Below are 20,276 nucleotides of genomic sequence, written 5' to 3'. Positions count from 1 at the left end.
AAATAGCTCAGCTCATCTATTTTGAACCATTAACTAAGTAGGTATATATATAGGTTAATCCAATAATAACTTGTCCAATATAAAAAAATATATATATAACTTGTCCAAACTCACATGAATCATCCAATTTGGTAGCTCTTCCCCAAGCTCAATCCCTCCTAACCCTATAGTCCTATAGTTCCACTCCTTTCACTATTTAGAATTTGTTACCTCACTTTTTAAATGTTTTTGGGCACATAAAATGGTAGAATTATCTTTCCACTCCTTTCACGACCTAGGGATTTGTTGCCTCATTTTTAATTAGTTTTTGTCAAATAAAAAGGTAGAATTGCAATCATCGAGAAAAAGTAAGAAGTCCAACATACAAAAATATGAAACTTAGAAAAAGCAAACCTATTAAAGTGCCCTAAGCTCATTGAATACAAAAAAATAATAATAAAGTTTAAGTCCACAAGAAATTTGATTTAGTGATTATAAGGTAAATCATTAAAAAATAGGAATAATCAAATATATCATTAGAAGACTTTGACAAATGATTATTCTACCTAGAAGGAAAGTGATAAAGATATAATTGGGTGAACGATTAAAAATAGGACTAATCACATTATCCTTGAGAATCTTGCTAGACAAATCAATCTTCTTTGATGAAGGAGTAAAAAAGGATAAAGTGATAGAAGTACTAGCATTCTCATCCATGCAGGTTATATCTTCAAGAAAATAATAAAAATTTATATGATAAGCAAAAGATAAAAAGTTCAAGAGAGTGTCAATGTAATACTAATTTATATTGAAATGTATTATTATAAACAAAGCATAGAAAAAATTGGATAAAGTATGTTACTTTGCATATGCTATATGCTTTGTTTTGTTATTTCTATAAAGAAAAATTACAAGCTACTTGTTAAGAACAAAAAAGAAAATAAAAAAATGCAAAAAAATTACCATGAGTGGATAAGATGAATCTTATTGTTTTATTATTATGGATAATTTCAAGTGTGTGTGTACATGGTAAATATTTGGTGTCAACCTGCGGTTTGACCCAACTCGACCCACTTTTAGTCGTATCATTAATAGGTTAACCCAATAATGGCCCACTTGAATTCAGGTCGTGTTAATACTTGTTAAGTCTGGGTCGTATTCAAGTTGTAATATCATGTCTTGCCAAAAATTGCCACTCCTGCCACCACCTTCCTACTTTTTACTATTCATTCCCAACTATCTTTACGTATCCCTGTAGCCCCCCAATACAAATCACCCTTACTCCAAATGCCACGATACCCCCTCTTTCCTTACTCTCCCTTCCATGTCATCGTTCATGACTCATTTTGCCACTTGCCTATTTTCAAATTATCCTTTCCAAACTAATTTTCATAATATCAATATGTCTTTAGTTTAAATTAAAAACTTTAAGTAGTTACAAAATTTCCTTTTCAATTTCTTTAGTCATTTCATGTTTCTTTTGTATGCTTGAACAAAATTTAATAATTTTAATAGTATGATTAAGGTCTGGTTATATATTTAGATCTAGGTTTGGCCCTAGATTTAGACCTATTTTTTATTTTTTGTGCATGATGACTCTAATAATTGAAGCATCCGATAAGCACATTTCATTTTTTATTGCGGGTATGATTTGTAAATTTTAGTTAGGATTTCCATACAAAAAGGTTGAAGTTTTTGTTCTTTTCTTTTTGTATTTGTTAGTGAATTTTGCTAATTTGCTGAATCATTCAATTTTTATGCTTTAGAATACTAGTTTTTCAGCCTTGACGCCATGTGTCGGTAGCTAAGACTCGTTATTTTGCTGTTATGTTTGTGTGTGTTTTTTTTCTTTGTTAGATATAGTACTCATGTGTGTGAGTATGAGTTTTTCCTAATTGCACAGATAAACATGACCTTGAAATCAGGTTATCTAACATTCTTAAGGTAGCATTAATCAGTAAGTAATGCCTAAAATTAGGTAGAACTAAAAGGTATGGTTTTCTAACATTCTTAATGTAGCATTAATCAGTAAGTAATGCCTAAAAGGTAGAACTAAAAGGCATAGCCTTGCTTATATTCACGTTACTTCTCTAAGATAAGCAATTTGACAATTTTCATTTTTTTTTGACAATTTCTGTTTGCTAGTACTTCGCATTTAACAGTTGATAGAAGAAAGACAATTATAAAATGGGTTTATCATTTTCTTTTGTTTGCTAGACTTGAATCAGCATTCAAACATATTTAAAAATATTTTCAAACCAACATAAAGTTGAATTAATCTTTTTTGTATATTCAATGGCTTTTTATTTTACATTAATAGGTCTGGGTAAAAATATTATGTTTCTTTTGTATGCTTGAACAAAATTTAACAATTTTAATAGTATGAGTAAGGTCTGGTTATATATTTAGATCTAGGTTTGGCCCTAGATTTAGACCTATTTTTTATTTTTTGTGCATGATGACTCTAATAATTGAAGCATCCGATAAGCACATTTCATTTTTTATTGCGGGTATGATTTGTAAATTTTAGTTAGGATTTCCATACAAAAAGGTTGAAGTTTTTGTTCTTTTCTTTTTGTATTTGTTAGTGAATTTTGCTAATTTGCTGAATCATTCAATTTTTATGCTTTAGACTACTAGTTTTTCAGCCTTGACGCCATGTGTCGGTAGCTGAGACTCGTTATTTTGCTGTTATGTTTGTGTGTGTTTTTTTTCTTTGTTAGATATAGTACTCATGGGTGTGAGTATGTGTTTTTCCTAATTGCACAGATAAACATGACCTTGAAATCAGGTTATCTAACATTCTTAAGGTAGCATTAATCAGTAAGTAATGCCTAAAATTAGGTAGAACTAAAAGGTATGGTTATCTAACATTCTTAATGTAGCATTAATCAGTAAGTAATGCCTAAAAGGTAGAACTAAAAGGCATAGCCTTGCTTATATTCACGTTACTTCTCTAAGATAAGCAATTTAACAATTTCCATTTTTTTTTTGACAATTTCTGTTTGCTAGTACTTCGCATTTAACAGTTGATAGAAGAAAGACAATTATAAAATGGGTTTATCATTTTCTTTTGTTTGCTAGACTTGAATCAGCATTCAAACATATTTAAAAATATTTTCAAACCAACATAAAGTTGAATTAATCTTTTTTGTATATTCAATGGCTTTTTATTTTACATTAATAGGTCTGGGTAAAAATATTATGTTTCTTTTGTATGCTTGAACAAAATTTAACAATTTTAATAGTATGAGTAAGGTCTGGTTATATATTTAGATCTAGGTTTGGCCCTAGATTTAGACCTATTTTTTATTTTTTGTGCATGATGACTCTAATAATTGAAGCATCCGATAAGCACATTTCATTTTTTATTGCGGGTATGATTTGTAAATTTTAGTTAGGATTTCCATACAAAAAGGTTGAAGTTTTTGTTCTTTTCTTTTTGTATTTGTTAGTGAATTTTGCTAATTTGCTGAATCATTCAATTTTTATGCTTTAGAATACTAGTTTTTCAACCTTGATGCCATGTGTCGGTAGCTGAGACTCGTTATTTTGCTGTTATGTTTGTGTGTGTTTTTTTCTTTGTTAGATATAGTAGTCATGTGTGTGAGTATGTGTTTTTCCTAATTGCACAGATAAACATGACCTTGAAATCAGGTTATCTAACATTCTTAAGGTAGCATTAATCAGTAAGTAATGCCTAAAATTAGGTAGAACTGAAAGGTATGGTTATCTAACATTCTTAATGTAGCATTAATCAGTAAGTAATGCCTAAAAGGTAGAACTAAAAGGCATAGTCTTGCTTATAGTCACGTTACTTCTCTAAGATAAGCAATTTGACAATTTCCTTTTTTTTTTGACAATTTCTGTTTGCTAGTACTTCGCATTTAACAGTTGATAGAAGAAAGACAATTATAAAATGGGTTTATCATTTTATTTTGTTTGCTAGACTTGAATGAGCATTCAAACATATTTAAAAATATTTTCAAACCAACATAAAGTTGAATTAATCTTTTTTGTATATTCAATGGCTTTTTATTTTACATTAATAGGTCTGGATGCATGACACATAATTTTTATTCAACTCTAGCCCCATCATGACTTCGGTTTATATATATTACCATTTCTCCTAATCAAGATTTCATATTGGAACCTATTCTTTTTTGTTGCAATGCAAATGATTGTTTGATCAGTAGATTAAAAGTGTTCATGTATGGAGGGAGCAACAATAGTTTCTTTGGACAGGACATCATCTATTGAAAATAAGCCTCGAGCTCTCAATATTGACCAACATCAACTTGCAAGAGTAAATATACATATTTGTTATTTTTCTTTCTTTCTTCCCTTTTTTTGGTGGTCTATCTCTTTGTTTTTTTTTTGGGAGATTTTGATGATTTTGGTTATGATAATTTGTATAGGAGGTAGCACTTTATGTGGTGAGTATGAGGAGTATGGAAGAATCTCTTTGAATTTTCACTAAGATAATGACTTAGATATATAACAATATCTAACAATTTCTTGAGCTTAAAATTTTTCTTTTCTATTTTCTAGGTTCTTTGGATTTATAATTCTTACTTATTTGATGATTCTTTCTGTTACTTGGTTGATGAATTTTTTTTTTTTTTTGGCAATCTGTATCATAAGCTGCCTGGTTGTTTTTTGAGTTAGAATGGTTAGAGGGTACTTCCGTTTTGCCAAAAAATAAAAAGATATAAAGGGATCTCCATGTAAACATTGTTTTTGGCAAAAGGATAAACTTTCTTCATAAAAAAATATGCAATTTAAGAAGATTATAGTTTTTGAACATTTACAGTAGGCCCAACTTTTTTCTTCTGAGCATGAAAACATGATTTAATAAATACATATTTTCTAACCTTAAACACGAGTTTGTTACCCCATTTGTAGAATAGCTCCACTAGTTATTTCTTAGCATTTTATTCTAACCTATCCTTGAACACAAGTCGATTTGGAATTCACCATTTAAAGATTCCAACTATCTTGATTTTGAATACCACTTTTATTAAAAAAAAAAGTGGAAAATTTTTTTTGCTCTTTTATTCACCATTTTGCTCTTTTATATTTGTTAAGTGGAGAAAATGTAGAAAATTTTTTTGGTAGCTGGCAATAAGAGAAAGAATTATACATATGTGGGTGTGTGTGTATGTCTCTATATATATGGTTTAATAAAGATTAGACAATATACCTTAGCAGCTCTCATGAGATGATCTACTCTGTGGCTAATTAAAGACATCACAAAAAATATATAAATATGGGTAAAATACCAAAAAACTTCTTGTGGTTTGCTAAATATTTAATTTAAATCCCTTTAGTTTGAAAATCTACACTGTAATTCCCTGTGATTTCAACTAAATTGAAAATTGGATAGAAATAATTCAATCTAACGGTTATACGTGAAAAATCAATATTGTTTCTATATAAATGAACTCGCTATGATTTGACGAATATTCAATTTAACTCATCTAGTTTGAAAAACTACACTATACCTCTCTACGATTTCAACTAAATTGAAAATTGAATGGAAAGCATTTCACGTATAGTAGGAGTAATATAGACATTTCACATATAACCATTAGATTGGATGTTTTCTATTCAATTTTTAATTTAGTCAAAATCACAGGGAGTTATAGTGTAGGTTTATAAACTAGAGAAAGTTAAATTGAACATATATCAAATCATAGGGAGTTTTTTGGTATTTTACCCATATAAATATTGAAAAAGCAATCACAACAAACAATGGAAGGGAGGACAATTTTCAGAGAAGATAATTAATTAGTCTCCAAAATATAAGGGCTTTTAGGTCGATATATCTTGTTGCGACATCTGCAGAAGAGTAGAGCATAAACCCCTTAAGTTTTTGCTCCATGACTGAGCAACTAATTAAAAGTTCCAAGCCATAAGCTACCACTTGCAAACCCTTACAGCAAAACATCATCTGAAAAATTGGTCATCTTGTTAAATTTAACCACGAAAGAAAAATTGGTCATCTGAAACGTCATCTTGTTAATACTTTCCATGGAAACTTAATAAGCATTCTGCATATTTCATGACTTTTTAACCATCATTCTGAGATTAATCTACAATACATGATATACATCCAATCATTTAGTGCACGTACACAAAGAAAGCAATCAATTACCTGTACTTGAACCGTTTGGGTTTTACTAAATTTAACGTTCATTAGCTTACAAAGGAGATTGATCAAATCCAATCCTAATTAATTAAATTGGTCAATTTTCTTGTTGTAATCAAGCACATCACATATTGGTGTAGAAAACTCATGGGTCAGGATCCAACACATATTTATTTAACAGTTCAATATATTTTTGTAAATGCAGGCCATATATAACTCATAACTTACAACATGCCACATGCCAAAATGCATTCAATTAATAATTATGATTCCCAGTAATAATGAACTAAAGCATAGTGGCTTGCCAATAACTATTAAAGAGAAAAAAAAAAGAATCTCAAAAGTATAAATTCACAAAAACAGAAGAAGTATAAAACGCTCAGGTCAAGTATGAAAGAAGAGAATATAGTGTCTACTGGAACTTGAAACCTGAGCTCAATAGATTTCATGCTAAAATTAGGGATGGCAATTGGGGCGGGCACCGGCCTCACGGGGGGGTTAATGGGGTGGGGTTGGGGCTAGGTGGGGAGGGGGGGGAAGGAATTTTTCCCCCATTTCTATTATATCTATATATAATATTTAATTTAATTAGTTACAAACTTATAATAATGATTTTATTAGTTATATGTATTATATAATGGATATTATTATATGTAATAAAATTGATATTATCAATTATACTAATAATTATATATGTCTATTAATAAAATTATTAATTAGTTATACTAAATTTACTAATACATTTATACAAAATTCCTAATTACACGTAACACAATAACATTTTTTCTTTAAAAAAATACAATAATGACTTAGTAATTGTATTTGTGTCAAAAGGGAAAAGTTGACAACTTTAGTTGTATTTGTTTCATCATGTTGGATTGTATTCAAATAACTTTTGTTTGATTGTTTTTAGGGTTAATATCAGAAACCTCCCTTGAGGTTTCTTCTAATCACACCTAGCACCCCTCATGTTTTCGAAATCACACTTAGCACCCCTGTAATGACAACTTTGGTATCATTGTCAACCCCTCATTATTTTTGTTCCACATTTACCCTCCTTGTGAACTCTATTTATGTAGAGTTAATTTCGGAAACCTCCCTTGAGGTTTTCCTTAAATTATGTAAAACTATTCTGTAATTATGTAATATTTTTTGTACAAAGTGTAACTCTAATTGAACTATTTGTAAAACTTATCAACACAAATACAATTATTACATATTGGACCCATCTGTACACTAACAACTTATCACACTTCTATTGTAACGATGTACAAAAAGTTTATATAAAATTACAAAATGTTCAAAAAATGTTACATGATTTAGGGATGGTTGATCTAACAACTGCTTCTATCTCACTCCCTAATATTAAATAGCCATGGAGTTTCCAGTGATGTTGACTTTTGGCAATGGACATAGTGTTATTGCCAAAATTGCAATTCCTAAGTGAATAATAACATAATCTAAAAGTAGTTTAAAGATGATGGGAATTCATGAGTATATAGCATTAGCAAGCCATTTCTACTTGACAATAGGGTATCGCAATATTAATAACTTACAAACTCCATTCGACTAGGATGCACAAAAAGCTATTTATACTACCTCATTTTCACAAAAATGGAAGAGCAAGTTTATTTACAACTACAACCACATATTGAAACTATTGCTGCCATTATGAGAATCCATAGTCACATTTTTTTTAATCTCCGTTCAGATCAATGTAACATTTTTTAAACAATGTGTAACTCTATGTGAATTATTTATAAAACTTAATAACAGAAACGCAATCTATTATAAATATGTACAAGAAGTTTACATAAAATTACAAAATGTTCAAAACATGTTACACTGTTCAAGGACGATTTTATAGTGTTACCAAAGTTGGAGGGATGTGAGTTACATAAATAGAGTTCACAAGGAGGGTAAAAGTGGAACAAAAATAATAAAGGGTTGACAATGATACCAAAGTTATCATTCCAGGGGTGCTAAGTGTGATTTCGAAACATGAGGGGTGCTAGGTGTAATTAGAAGAAACCTCAAGGGAGGTTTCTGATATTAACCCTTGTTTTTATGAGTTTCAATTATGAAATTATAATGGATAATAACTTGATGTTGTGTTGATATTTTAGTACTTGATTATTTGCTAAAATTTGACTATAATAAAATTATCTAAGAAATTTTCATTAGCCTCGTAGGCGCCCCGCTGGGGAAGCGGGGCGGGGCAGGGGAGTTAGTAGGCAGTGAGACAGGGGTCTGCCCCGCCCCGTTGCCATCATAGCCGAAATTTGAGCCTGATTCTAAATAGATGGAGGTTAATCTAGACAAGGCTTAATTGAAGTGCTATTTTTCCACCATTACATTGCTGTTTGTTTATTAAATCTAAATGTAATAAATTCTATTCATTCAAATTAAAGAACCCCTATCGTTTCAGCATACTTTTTATCAGGCACAAAGCAAAATAAAAATGGAACAACTGCTTAGAGTAAAACAAACAAAATCTCAAGCAGCCAGAAAGATTTAATTGATAAGTAACATCAAAATAGGGAATATGGTTTGTATCCTGAATGACATCACCGATGATTTCCTATTGCTCAGGGGTTGTATCAATGCCTATTGGATTACGGGTATAGCACAACCATGAAGCTGCACAAATGATCCTTCCAGGGCTGCTTGGTAAAGTGGAGTAGAAATAGCATAGGACTGAAGTGTTTAGCAAGAAAAGGAAAGATATAAGCCAAATATATTGGATGCACTTTTTCTTTATCACTCGGAAACAAAAATGAGAAAGAACAGGGACCAAATGGTGGTTGTTAGAAGTCCACAAGTTTGGCGAAATGAGCTCTTTTGTATTTAAGGAAAAAGTGCAGCTAATCAATAAGGAGAAGGAAGCAAAAAGGTCTGAAACTTTATATATGCTAAGCGCTGTGATTCTGCCAACTATATCACAAGGATACAATGCAATAATCTGAACTGCTTTTTCAATCAACTTTTTACATTTTTTTTAAAGCTTAAAAGATCCAAAATCAGAAGCTAAAAAAGGCCTGCTTTTGGTATTCTGATTTTGAGCTTTTCTAAAATCAACTTTTCAAAATACGAATATCAAATTAGAACATGCCCAAGCCCAATCATTAGTATTCTTGAAAATTAAAAGCCTAAGACAGTTCCTAGAGGGAAAAGGACAGAAACCGGCAAACAATGAAGAATATGACGAACTCAGTCCTAAGGAAATGAAAAGCAAAGGAACTATAAGAAGAATACAAGCACTGAACAATGACCTCCAGAAATAGTGGCCTACTCGTTTAAAGCACTGGGATGGAAAATTGTTTTATTGGAAACAAAACCTACACATTCATCTTGATGGATGCTACAAACATACTTTTACGTGTTTCTGTTTCCTCCAGGATTATGGAAAGTAGCTTTTATGTTACAACTCAAGTAATCTCCAAGCAAAAGGGGCAATTAGGCGTTTAACTATAACCCATCTGCATCCACTACTACCTCTGCTGAACAGAAGCTTGCCCTCTGATTCAGAAAAAAATCCAATTGCTTGTCTAATGACAGATCAACAAATTTAACACCAATAGTTTATTATGAACCTCGCACACAAAATCTCATTACAAATGAACAGATTTAACAGTAGGTAATCTACAAGTGGCAAGAAAACAGCAGTGCAGCAGACAAAATAAGATCAAGGCAGAAGTAGAGTAAGGAGTTCACCTTACAAAAGCACCAGGCCTAAGGTTTCATGAATTCTTATTACAATCATAATTGAACAGAAACGAGTACCCTCAATTACTTATGTTAAATATAGATCTTAATTATGAACAGGAAAACATGAAGAGCTGAACAAGAAAATCACTTCACAAATCACCGAAACTAAGCGTTCATCAATATCTATCACAATCATAACTAACCACAAACCACTAAGCTCTTTAACTATATAACAAGAAAAATGCAGCCCTTAATTCTAAAAGAAATGCATCAACACCAAAACAAGCAAACCACGTGAATGCAACCTTCAATTATGACCAGCAAATTGATAAATACAAAACAAACCGCTGGCCTCAGAATTGAAGCAAGAAACAAAAGATTCAAACTCTGTCTGACGCTAATCAATCAACCGCCTGTGGTCTCACAATTGAAGAAAGGAGAAAAAGAATTCATGCCCTACCTGAACCTTATCAGTTATACTACCTGAATTTAATCAATGGTACATGTAAATTCATACATGGTAAGTAAACAGAAGCCACGTAAATCTTCAGCAGCTCTAACTGACGTAAATCTTTAGAAGCTGAAATTCGCAAATAGCTTAGAAGCTCAAACTCGCATAAAGCTTTCTCGCCTACCAATCTGCTGAGAAAGTCATCTTCAAAGCAGCATTTGGCCATGCGGCTCCCACACACTGCTTGACACATCGCCCACTCACCACTGATCTTAATTTGTGAAGCGGTCTTAATTTCCATGCAATAAACTTCCCGAGCGGAGTTAATTTGATTTTTTTTTGTTGGTAAGAGGAGTTATTTTAATTTGATGGTCCTAATTTGAATGTAATATATTTCGCACAATCGGACAGTTGACCACAAGCCAGCCTGATATCTATGAATTTTACTTGCAAAAGGAAGCACACACCTGAAGAAGGAAAGTAAACGCACACCAACTGCTCCAAAAAGTTTCTTGTCCAACTAACAATACCAAATGCGCTCAAAGTTGAAAATTACCGGATAACTGGTCCATTTTCACTGTAGCAACCGAACTCTCGCTTAGTATGGTAATGATTATTATTTCTATGGGGAATATGAACTTGGATAATTAGTTTATGTTGGTCAAAGATTGTTATTTAGTCAACTTCTCTATCCCACTTTTATTATAGAGCAAATTATCCGGTTGGCCATTAAACATTTGCAATCGTCGAGTTTTGGTCACTCAACTATTAAAAGTCTGGTTTTGGCCACTAAAGTGCATAAAAGCGAGACGCGATGCCATTCTGTTAGATTTAGCCGTTAACTTCATCGATGTGTCTGTCCGTGCGATTTCCAATACAAAAGGCAGGGACAATTTAGGACCTGAGAGTAGCATGAATGCTACTCTCCCAGCTAGTCCGCTCCCACTACCCCAGCTAGTCCGCTCCCACTACCACTACTTCCCTTCTTCCTCCACCCCCTCCTCCTACACAGAGTGGAGATCCGCCAGAGCCACCTACTACGCCGTCGCGGAACCGGGAGACCCGGTTGGTGGGGCTTGTGGTTATGGGGACCTGGAGAAAATGGGATACGGGAAAGCCACAGCTGCACTCAGTAAAGTCCTGTTTGAAAAGGGTCAGATCTGTGGAGCTTGCTTTCAAGTTAGGCGTGTTCAGGACATGAGATGGTGTATTCTTGGGACTTCCATTATTGTTACTGCGACTAACTTTTGTGCTCCGAATTATGGGTTTGAAGCTGATGGTGGAGGACATTGTAATTTCCCTAATGCACATTTTGTACTTCCCATTGAAGCTTTTGAGAAAATTGCCATTTGGAAAGCTTCCAATATACCCATTCAACATCGCAAGTATTGAGTTTGTGTGCTTATTCTTTAGCTGAATTCTCCTTTTCTTTCCTGTTGTTTTTTTTTTCTCTGAGCTAGAGTTACTCGTGTAATGGTATATTTGTAGCTGCATCTATTTTTTCAGGCCTATTCTGTAAACAATTTTTTTTTTAATTTTATAAATAGTTGGTAAAGTAATCTTTATTAGCTTTTTACAACAAGAAGAAGAAGGTCTATTTTCAACTTCCTAAATTGACCCTGCTTTTTGTATTGGAAATCGTGCAAACAGACGCATCGATGAAGTTAACGGCTAAATCTAACAGAATGGCCTCGCGTCTCGCTTTTATATATTTGAGTGGCCAAAACCAGACTTTTAATAGTTGAGTGACCAAAACTCGACGATTGCAAAAGTTTAGTGGCCAATCGGATAATTTGCTCTTTATTATATTGCTATTTCTCTTACATAAACATCATGTTTTACTTCTTTTTTGTTTTCTTAACATTCAATAACTATTAGTTGAATAAAAAATAAATACAACAAGTTCCAAAAAATAATATATAATAGAAAATTAAAAAATACAGCAGAAAATTCATGAAAAATCTCATTTTTTATGCATTTTGATTTTTTGAGTTTGTTAAATTTTGTGTATTACTAAGTTAATAGTTATTGGATATTAAGGAAATAAAAAAGAACTAAAACATGATGTTTATATAAGAGAAATAGCAATATAATAAAAAGTGGGATAGAAAGTGGCACAGGATGCGAGACAGAAGATCCATTGCGATTATTGTTGGTCTCTCTTTCTGACCTTTTCACCTCAAACCCCGAACCGGTTTTTTCATAAATTTTGATTAGATAAATTGAGAAAAGGAAAAGAAAGAAAATGAGATTTTAAATTTGCAGATATGCTACACGAGCTGCAAGGACTCTTCTTTCTACTTCCAGCAGGCAAAGCTCTCGTGCCTTTTCCGAAGGGCGAACAACAGTAGTTTCATTGAGAGCAAGGGCAACTACTCTTGCCGTGCCTGACAAGGTGGATCCAGGAAATGCTTCTAGAAGTTCGATTTCAGGGCTCCTTGCCCTTCCTGCAGCAGCTTACATGCTCACAGAGCAAGAAGCACATGCTGCAGAGTTGGAACGCACTTTTGTTACCATCAAGACTGATGGGGTGCAGAGAGGATTGATTGCAAAAATTATATCCCGCTTGAATGCAAAGGTTTTAAGCTCATGGCAATGAAAATTGTGGTTCCTTCAAAGGAATTTGCACAAAAGCATTATCATGATCTCAAGGAAAAGACCATTCTTTAATGGCCTCTGTGGCTTCCTAAGCTCTGGTCCTGTCATTGCCATGGTTTGGGAAGGTGAAGAAGTAATAAAATCCGACTGGAAACTTATTGGAGCTACAAATCCACAGAAATCAGAACCTGGAACCATCAGAGGTGACTTTGCTGTTGTGGTTGGAAGGAATATTATTCATGGAAGTGATGGCCCTAAGACTGTAAGGGATGAAATCAGCCTATGGTTCAAGCCCGAAGAGTTGGTTAGCTACACAAGCAATGCAGAAAAATGGGTCTATGGAGTCAATTGAGACTTTTTTTTTTTCCAATTTACAATTTCTTCTGCAACTTCAGCCCACATCAAAGAGTGGATGAACACAAAATTATCAAAATAATGTGAATGTTTTTGTCTAAGGAACAACACTATTTCAAAGCAAACTCATAGTGAAAATCACTGCAATAATTTGTTTCCCCAAATTAATTTGTGAGTGACTCAAGTCAATGCAATTTTACCTTGACAGTTTCTCTAATAAAAAAATTATTTTTTCTTTTAGATATGTATAGTTATTTTTGTTACATTTATTTAATTACATTATTGGAGGGTTACATATTGTAAGCATGTTTGGAACTAAGTAAAATTAGCAACGAAATAAAACTAACCAATCTATAATCCTATACCAAATCCAAACATTATTTTTGGTATATATGATTAGCAAATTGTATTTGTTAAGAGAATGATTATCATATGACATGTTTGGAACAATGTCAAAATTAGGGAACTAAATAGATCAACCAATACATGACATTATGAAAAATCCAAATAGAGGACATGAATCGATTTTTGGTAAAAAATAATTAAGTAATCTAAGAAACAAGAATGGGATATATATATATATATATCTTGTATACACTGTCAGTTTTGGATGAATAACAACTATGCAAAATTTGAATTTAAAATATTACTTTTATGCATATATCGATCATATAAAAAATCAAAACATGTGAGAAAGTGATGAGATGGTGATCATGACTGGACATGGTGAGGGTGATACACACATGAAGGTTCCAGTCGGACTAATAACAAGATCACGAGCTAAGAAGTTAAGGGAGTCTCTACAAGTCTTGGTTCATGCGGTGAAAGATCAAGTAGGTCAACCTATGATGATTGAAGGACTTGAACATCAAGACAAGACCATTTATACCCTATTTCAAGTTTCGGAAGTGGAAGAGAATGACTTCAAGGTTGGTCACAACATTCGAGTTCAAGAGGAGTAGTTCGAGTACAAGCTTGATCCATGGATTAGTCTTCATTGTTTAGTTATTATTTCCAACATTTCATTAATAGTTCGAGTTGTTTATTAGTAGAGAATAACGGCCAGCTCTGTTAAGTGTCTTGCCCGAGGTAATGTGTCCTAGTTTGGGTAGGAATTTCACTTGTTTTCATTGTTTCCTTGTTGGAGTAGGAACTAGGGTTCGACAAATGTTAAAATAAGCTGTCTCATGCACTTTGTGTCATAATTCAGAATTTTCCAGCAATAAATTGTGAGAATTTGTTCTCTTGGCTTCCTTGAGAGCTTGCTTGAATATTTGAGAGACTGTCTTGAGAGTATTCAATCGATTGATCAACCAAGAAACACCCTTGGTTGTGGCGTTGCTTTACTCAACACTTTGCTTCGCTATTCTATTGAGTTATGGGTTACGATCATATCAATGTTCATAACTCCATGGGTTAGAAGGGTCAAAGTTTTCCATCACTTCAACTTTGATATATGAGTCTAAATTCGGGGCTTTGTGGGATAAAAGTTCTAGCCATCTTGGTGGGTTCGTTATCAGCTTGGTATCAGAGTTAGTTGACGGTATCATGTATATCCCTTTTGTCTCTTGTTGATCATTTGTTGTTGTTTGTTAATTGTTTGTTCAAGTTAGCCGTGTCTTGTTCTTGAGTCATCCATGTGAGTCTTGCAATTCTAGGGTTTACTACATTTGGCTCTTGTGTTGTAAAAAAAAAAAAACCAGAATCGTGATTGTCATTTAGGGTTTCTTGTCCATCGGGTTTAGGGTTTGCGTTTTATTAGGGTTTTTCTTGTTGAAATTGCCCGAGTTTCCTGGTTGTTGAATTCATCGTGTTTTTCCATTCAGTTTATGTGTTAATTTGTGTCATTTAGTTGTGATATTATTCCAGCAAAAAAAACCTGCTTACTCATGAATTCGTGGCAGTTCAAGTGTCACTTCATGGCAGTTCAAGTGTCAATCCGTGGCTGTTTGAATTTCTTGGAACACTTGATTGATTTTTGGACCCGTTCTTGAAGTGTTTCTTGATTTTATTAAGCTGCGACACAGGTTCTTGAAGTTTTTGGGAATTTCTTGAATTTTTTTCGAAGGGTTCTTGAAAGACCTTGAGGAATTTTGAGTTATTATTCAACCAAACTTGAATTCTTACATTCTTGAAGGTCTAGTGTTGGTTGCAGAAATAAACAAAAATATGGACAACTTTGGCTTGGAAATTCGATTCTTGATTTCTTCTTGATTCAAATTCAAAAAAAATGAATCAAGAAATGAAACACCAAACCCTAGTTGGATTTCCAAAACAATTTCGTTAGTCACTTGTGGTTTATCAAAGGAAATTTCTTTCCAATTTGAAAGCCTTTTCCTAGTACCTCTTGGATTTGACTAAGAGGAAGTTAAAAACCTGATTTGAGTAGGAAAGGGTAGGAGATTTCATTCCAAAACAGCCAGCCACATTAATTTCAAAACAGTTTCAGATTCCTTGAGTTTTCCTAGTGATCTAGGTTTCGTCTTTCCTTGTCCAAATTAATCCGCTCAGGTTCATCCATCTTTGTCCAAATTCTAGCAAGCAGTCACGAGTCCTTTGAATTAAATCTAGTCCTTTTTGAGCTCAACACTCAGTCCAAGTGAACCGAATTATCATTAACCACTCCTTGAGTGATTCTTGACTACAAGTCGGTTGGAACACTTGAGCAATTTCTAATTTCTTCAAGTGAAGCAATCAAGTGCCTTGAGAACTAATTGATGAGAATATGAGAGTGTTACATACACTTGAGTGATACACGAGTGTGAGTGAAACACATAAGGGAGAGTGTGAGGTTATTTCTTTTATTACTAACCAATTTTTGTAGGTTTCATATAACAATGTCTAATGGTGGTGAAGAAAATCTTCAACCATTTGATATTAAGATTTTCACTGAAATGCTAGAAGCTAAATTTACGAAGATGCTAGACCAAGCTTTGGAGCCAATTCATGAAGAACTTTACAAAACATGAAGTTCACCTAGCAATTCCAAATCGTTCCACGGCAAAAGTCGAGTAGAAGAATCTGATAGCTCTAATGATGAGGAAGAGCACCTTAAGAGACTGCGAAGGATACAAGACTAGTTGGGGACACTATAAAAGGCATTAAAATGAAAATTTTTCCTTGAAAAGGGAGATCCGATCCAGATGCTTACCTTGAGTGGGAAAGGAGAATTGAATTGGTCTTTGATTGCAATGACTACTCTGAGGAACAAAAAGTGAAATTGGTTGTGGTAGAGTTCACTGACTACACCATAGTTTGGTGGGACCAAAAGATGACAAGTCGGCGAAGATGTGGAGAACTGGCTATCAATACGTGGGCTGCATTGAAGCGTATCATGAGCAGGCATTTTGTTCCAAGTAAGTACCAAAGAGACTTGTACCATAAGCTCCAAACCATGATGCAGGGCAGCCGAAGTGTCGAAGATTACTACAAGGACATGGAAATCTCCTTACTAAGAGGCGACATTGTGGAAGATAGAGAGGCAACCATGGCTCATTTTCTAAATGGTTTGAGGCCAGAGATTGCTGACCAATTAGAATTGCAACACTATATAGAGATAGCCGAGATGGTCGAGAAGGCAATCAAAATTGAGCGGAGGCTCAAGAGGAGGGGTCAAACACGATTCCATCCTACTTATTCACCTCCAATCACATGAAATCAGCCAATAAAGGAGGAGATGGGGACAACCAGTTCCTCACTCAAAGGCCAAAGCAAGAAATGCCAAGAAGTGAATCGAAGGGAGCTTCAATACCCGCGAATGATCCATCTCAGTCCCGTAATCATGACACTATGTGTTTTACATGTCAAGGGAGAGGGCATATAGCCAGCCAATGCCTGAATCAAAAAGCGGTAATGGTTCTATCAAATGGGGAAATTTTCACGGACGATGAAGCCGAATATGAGAGGATGCCACCACTTATCGAGGAAACCAGTGAGATAGAGGAATTACCTAGGTGTAGTTTGGTAAAAGGGGATCGAAATTATTAATTGAAATAATTGCAATTCTTACTGTTTGGGTTGCATGTATTGGATTCAATATCTTGGAGTGAATCATTAAAATTTGGGGATTCTCAATCCCTAACAAATTTGGGGGTTTTGGTGGATTTCCAAATTTGACTCAATTTGACTCAAAGACTTCAAAAAAGAAAAGAAAACCTATCGTTTTCATTACTCTATCACATCGGCCCAACCTCCATGGCAGCACCTTACCATCAGATTTCCTTTTTCATTTTTTCCCTCTCATTCCATCTTCCAGAGCAAGATTTCATTATCATTCTTTTCTCTTTTTCATCTCTCTTCACTCTTTCATCCAACCCTCCATGGCAGCAGCCCCACCCTATCTGGTTCTCTCTCCTTTCTTGTCAATCTCTCTATCACCTTCTCTTTTCTTCTGTCTTCACTCTCTTCCTCTCTCCTCCAATACTCTATGGTAGTTGCTCCTCTCTATTTAGTTCTCTCTGCTGTCTATTTTTTCTTTTTGTGTAAGCCTTTCTCTCATCTCTTGTCAGTCGCTCTCCCATGTTACACAGACTGCAAGGTTGATTGGTGATGGTCAGGTGGTGCTTCAAAAGAATTTGGTAAAGCATGAGTACTTAAGGGCTGGGAAGAAAGAAGCAGGAAAAAGGGAAAAACAAAAAAATAAAGAAAAGAAAATGAAAAATAAGTTGATTCTGAAACCTTATAAATATATTCCAAACACTAGTCATTGTAATGATACTCTTGATCAAATCCCATACTGAATTATTGGACGTGATTCCAATTACAATTCCTAAACTTGAACCAAGTGCCACCCTACAAATGACAAGGTTAGTTTGATTGCATGAAGAGCACTTACTACACAAATTAGTAAAGACGAGCTCCAATGGGAAAATGTCGACACTCGTTGTCACTTAAAGACAAAGTGTGTAGCATGATGATTGACTCGGGAGGCTGCACTAACGTAACAAGTGCTTTTGTGATGACCCCACTCCCCCTTAGAGCATACCCTAAGGTTTAGCGGACTGCCTGTCCAACTCTCGCCAGGACTCACTCACTAACATTAACTTGAGAGATAACATTAACGCCAAATTAAGTACGAAATTTCTTAATCAAACATTACAAATCATCCAACTTTTTAAAACATCCATACTTATATGTATAACTAAATGGATTGACATACAAATTGTTCAATGAATTTGCTAAGTACAACTAGGATGGCAATTACTTAAAGCGAAAATTGCAACTCTCGAACTCACTATTTTTCAGATCCATGATTCCAATCCCTGTTAAGGAAAACAAATAATGGGATGAACTAAAAATCCAGTGAGGTTCCAAGAAAACATGCAGTCAAATTGGCAAGATGACAATCACATATATCAAATCTTAAAGCGAAAAAAGTTAATAGTTACAAACGAAAGCAGTAATAGTTCACAATTTCAAATAAACAATTTAGCACAGAAGAAAAGGATACGGATACTGATACGGTGGTTCTCGCCAGATTCTAGGTAGAGCACTCAGGATTCAAATATTGATACAACTGATACGGTGGCTCTTGCCAGATTCCAAGCAGAGCATTCAAGATTTAAACGTTGATACAACTGATATGGTCGCTCCTGCCAGATTCCAGGCATAGCACTTAATTCCGTTCAGTATTTCACTTGCAACTCAAAGAATACAGTTGGCTTTTGCAAGCCAGTTCAGCAGCAACATTTTTCGAGTTCGTTGACACTCCATCAATGTTTGAAATGTAGGAATAAACAAATTCCATAGATCATTGCATTACACAAATTTCCTTTCCCTCGATCAACCCTCTTTACTGGGCCCAAATGCCAAAAAAGTGGGTAGTAATACTCGAGTATACCAATCCCAGATGATGCATCCAGTGGATTAAACAAGTAACAAGACCCGTGGTTCGTCAATCACCTTGACCAAGCCCTTACTGACTCGATTTAACTAACTAGCCGATAGGATTTGGGATTCCAAGAACAAGTATAGTCGATGAAATAACATCTCCAACTGACTTTCAAGTCATGCACATGTATATTAGTTCACTTGTAAATAGGATAACAAGAGCTCAGTCAAGTTAGGTCGAGTGCGATAAGATACACACTTGCCTATTCAATATCAAGTCAAGCAAGTTTAGCAGGTCAAGTGCGATAAAGTACACACTTGCCTTTGCAATAACAAGTCAAGATATCTAGCAATTTCAGACAACAAATCACATTTCGATCAACAAGTCACATGAAGAATCAATCAAGTAAATCACTTGATCCTAACATGCAGTTGGAACACTCACCGACTTATCACAATTTTTACACTTCAATCACAGGTTCGCCCCCTAGGCCACTCTTGAACCCTGCGATCATATATAGTAGAGCATGTGAAAAGTAATAAGGTGTCAAAATTTCTTCAAGACCCAAGGTCAAAAGCAACTAAACCTGAGTTCTTAAACCACTACTCAAGCTGTCAAATTTCCAACAAACATAACTTGTATTTTCCTTCAAAATTCACAAGGTTTTCTTGTTCAAATCAAGTGAAAAACTACATACATGATAGGTCAATGTCTCAAGCAAACTATGGAGTAAAACTAGGTCAATTTTAGTCACGAATTTTGAAGAAAACGAGGCAAGGTTCTTGAGGTTCAAAGTTGGAAATTTTGAGAAATAAAATGTTTTGGAGCAAATCATTTTTTTCCTCGTAAACTTCTTTGTTTTAGCTCAAATCCAACATAGGTGTGAAGACCAAATTCTTGTCAAGTGCCTTGAGCCAAAATATGTCAAAATCACCACATAAATTCTAGCAATAAAGATGAAATTCTCTCTCGCCCTCTCAGCTAACCGTAGCAAAATTTTCAGCAAGGACTTAATAACTTTTTCTCCAAAATCCTAACTTTTCTTACTTAGATTCATGGCAAAAATCCAGTATCTAAACAATCTAAAGAACTAGATTTACTTCACCAAAACTCTTTGTGAAAAGCTACAAATCAACATACTTGTGAAAAACTCCAAATCAACATACATGTGAAGATCAAAATATTAGCAAGTATCTTGAGCAAAA

At 34.2% G+C, this 20,276-nt stretch overlaps 1 protein-coding gene and 1 pseudogene across 1 annotated transcript; both read left to right on the top strand.

The window, feature by feature from the left end:
* Nucleotides 1-11,201: 11,201 nt before the first annotated feature.
* On the top strand, nucleotides 11,202-11,681 carry LOC113737445 (expansin-A13-like). The gene has a single exon (XM_027264677.1). The coding sequence runs from the start codon at nucleotides 11,202-11,204 to the stop codon at nucleotides 11,679-11,681; it is 480 nt and encodes a 159-aa protein (XP_027120478.1).
* Nucleotides 11,682-12,534: 853 nt separating this feature from the next.
* On the top strand, nucleotides 12,535-13,239 carry LOC113736742 (nucleoside diphosphate kinase 3-like; annotated as a pseudogene).
* The last annotated feature ends 7,037 nt before the right edge of the window (nucleotides 13,240-20,276 follow it).

This window comes from Coffea arabica, chromosome 3e, assembly GCF_036785885.1.
Source record: "Coffea arabica cultivar ET-39 chromosome 3e, Coffea Arabica ET-39 HiFi, whole genome shotgun sequence".
Taxonomy (NCBI): domain Eukaryota; kingdom Viridiplantae; phylum Streptophyta; class Magnoliopsida; order Gentianales; family Rubiaceae; genus Coffea; species Coffea arabica.
The sequence above is the reverse complement of the archived record's forward strand: the minus strand, read 5'-3'. Positions and strand labels throughout refer to the sequence as shown.

Bases quoted from the DNA above. Each gene is read 5' to 3' on its own strand.
- LOC113737445 (XM_027264677.1), top strand. From the start codon at position 11,202: ATGAATGCTACTCTCCCAGCTAGTCCGCTCCCACTACCCCAGCTAGTC.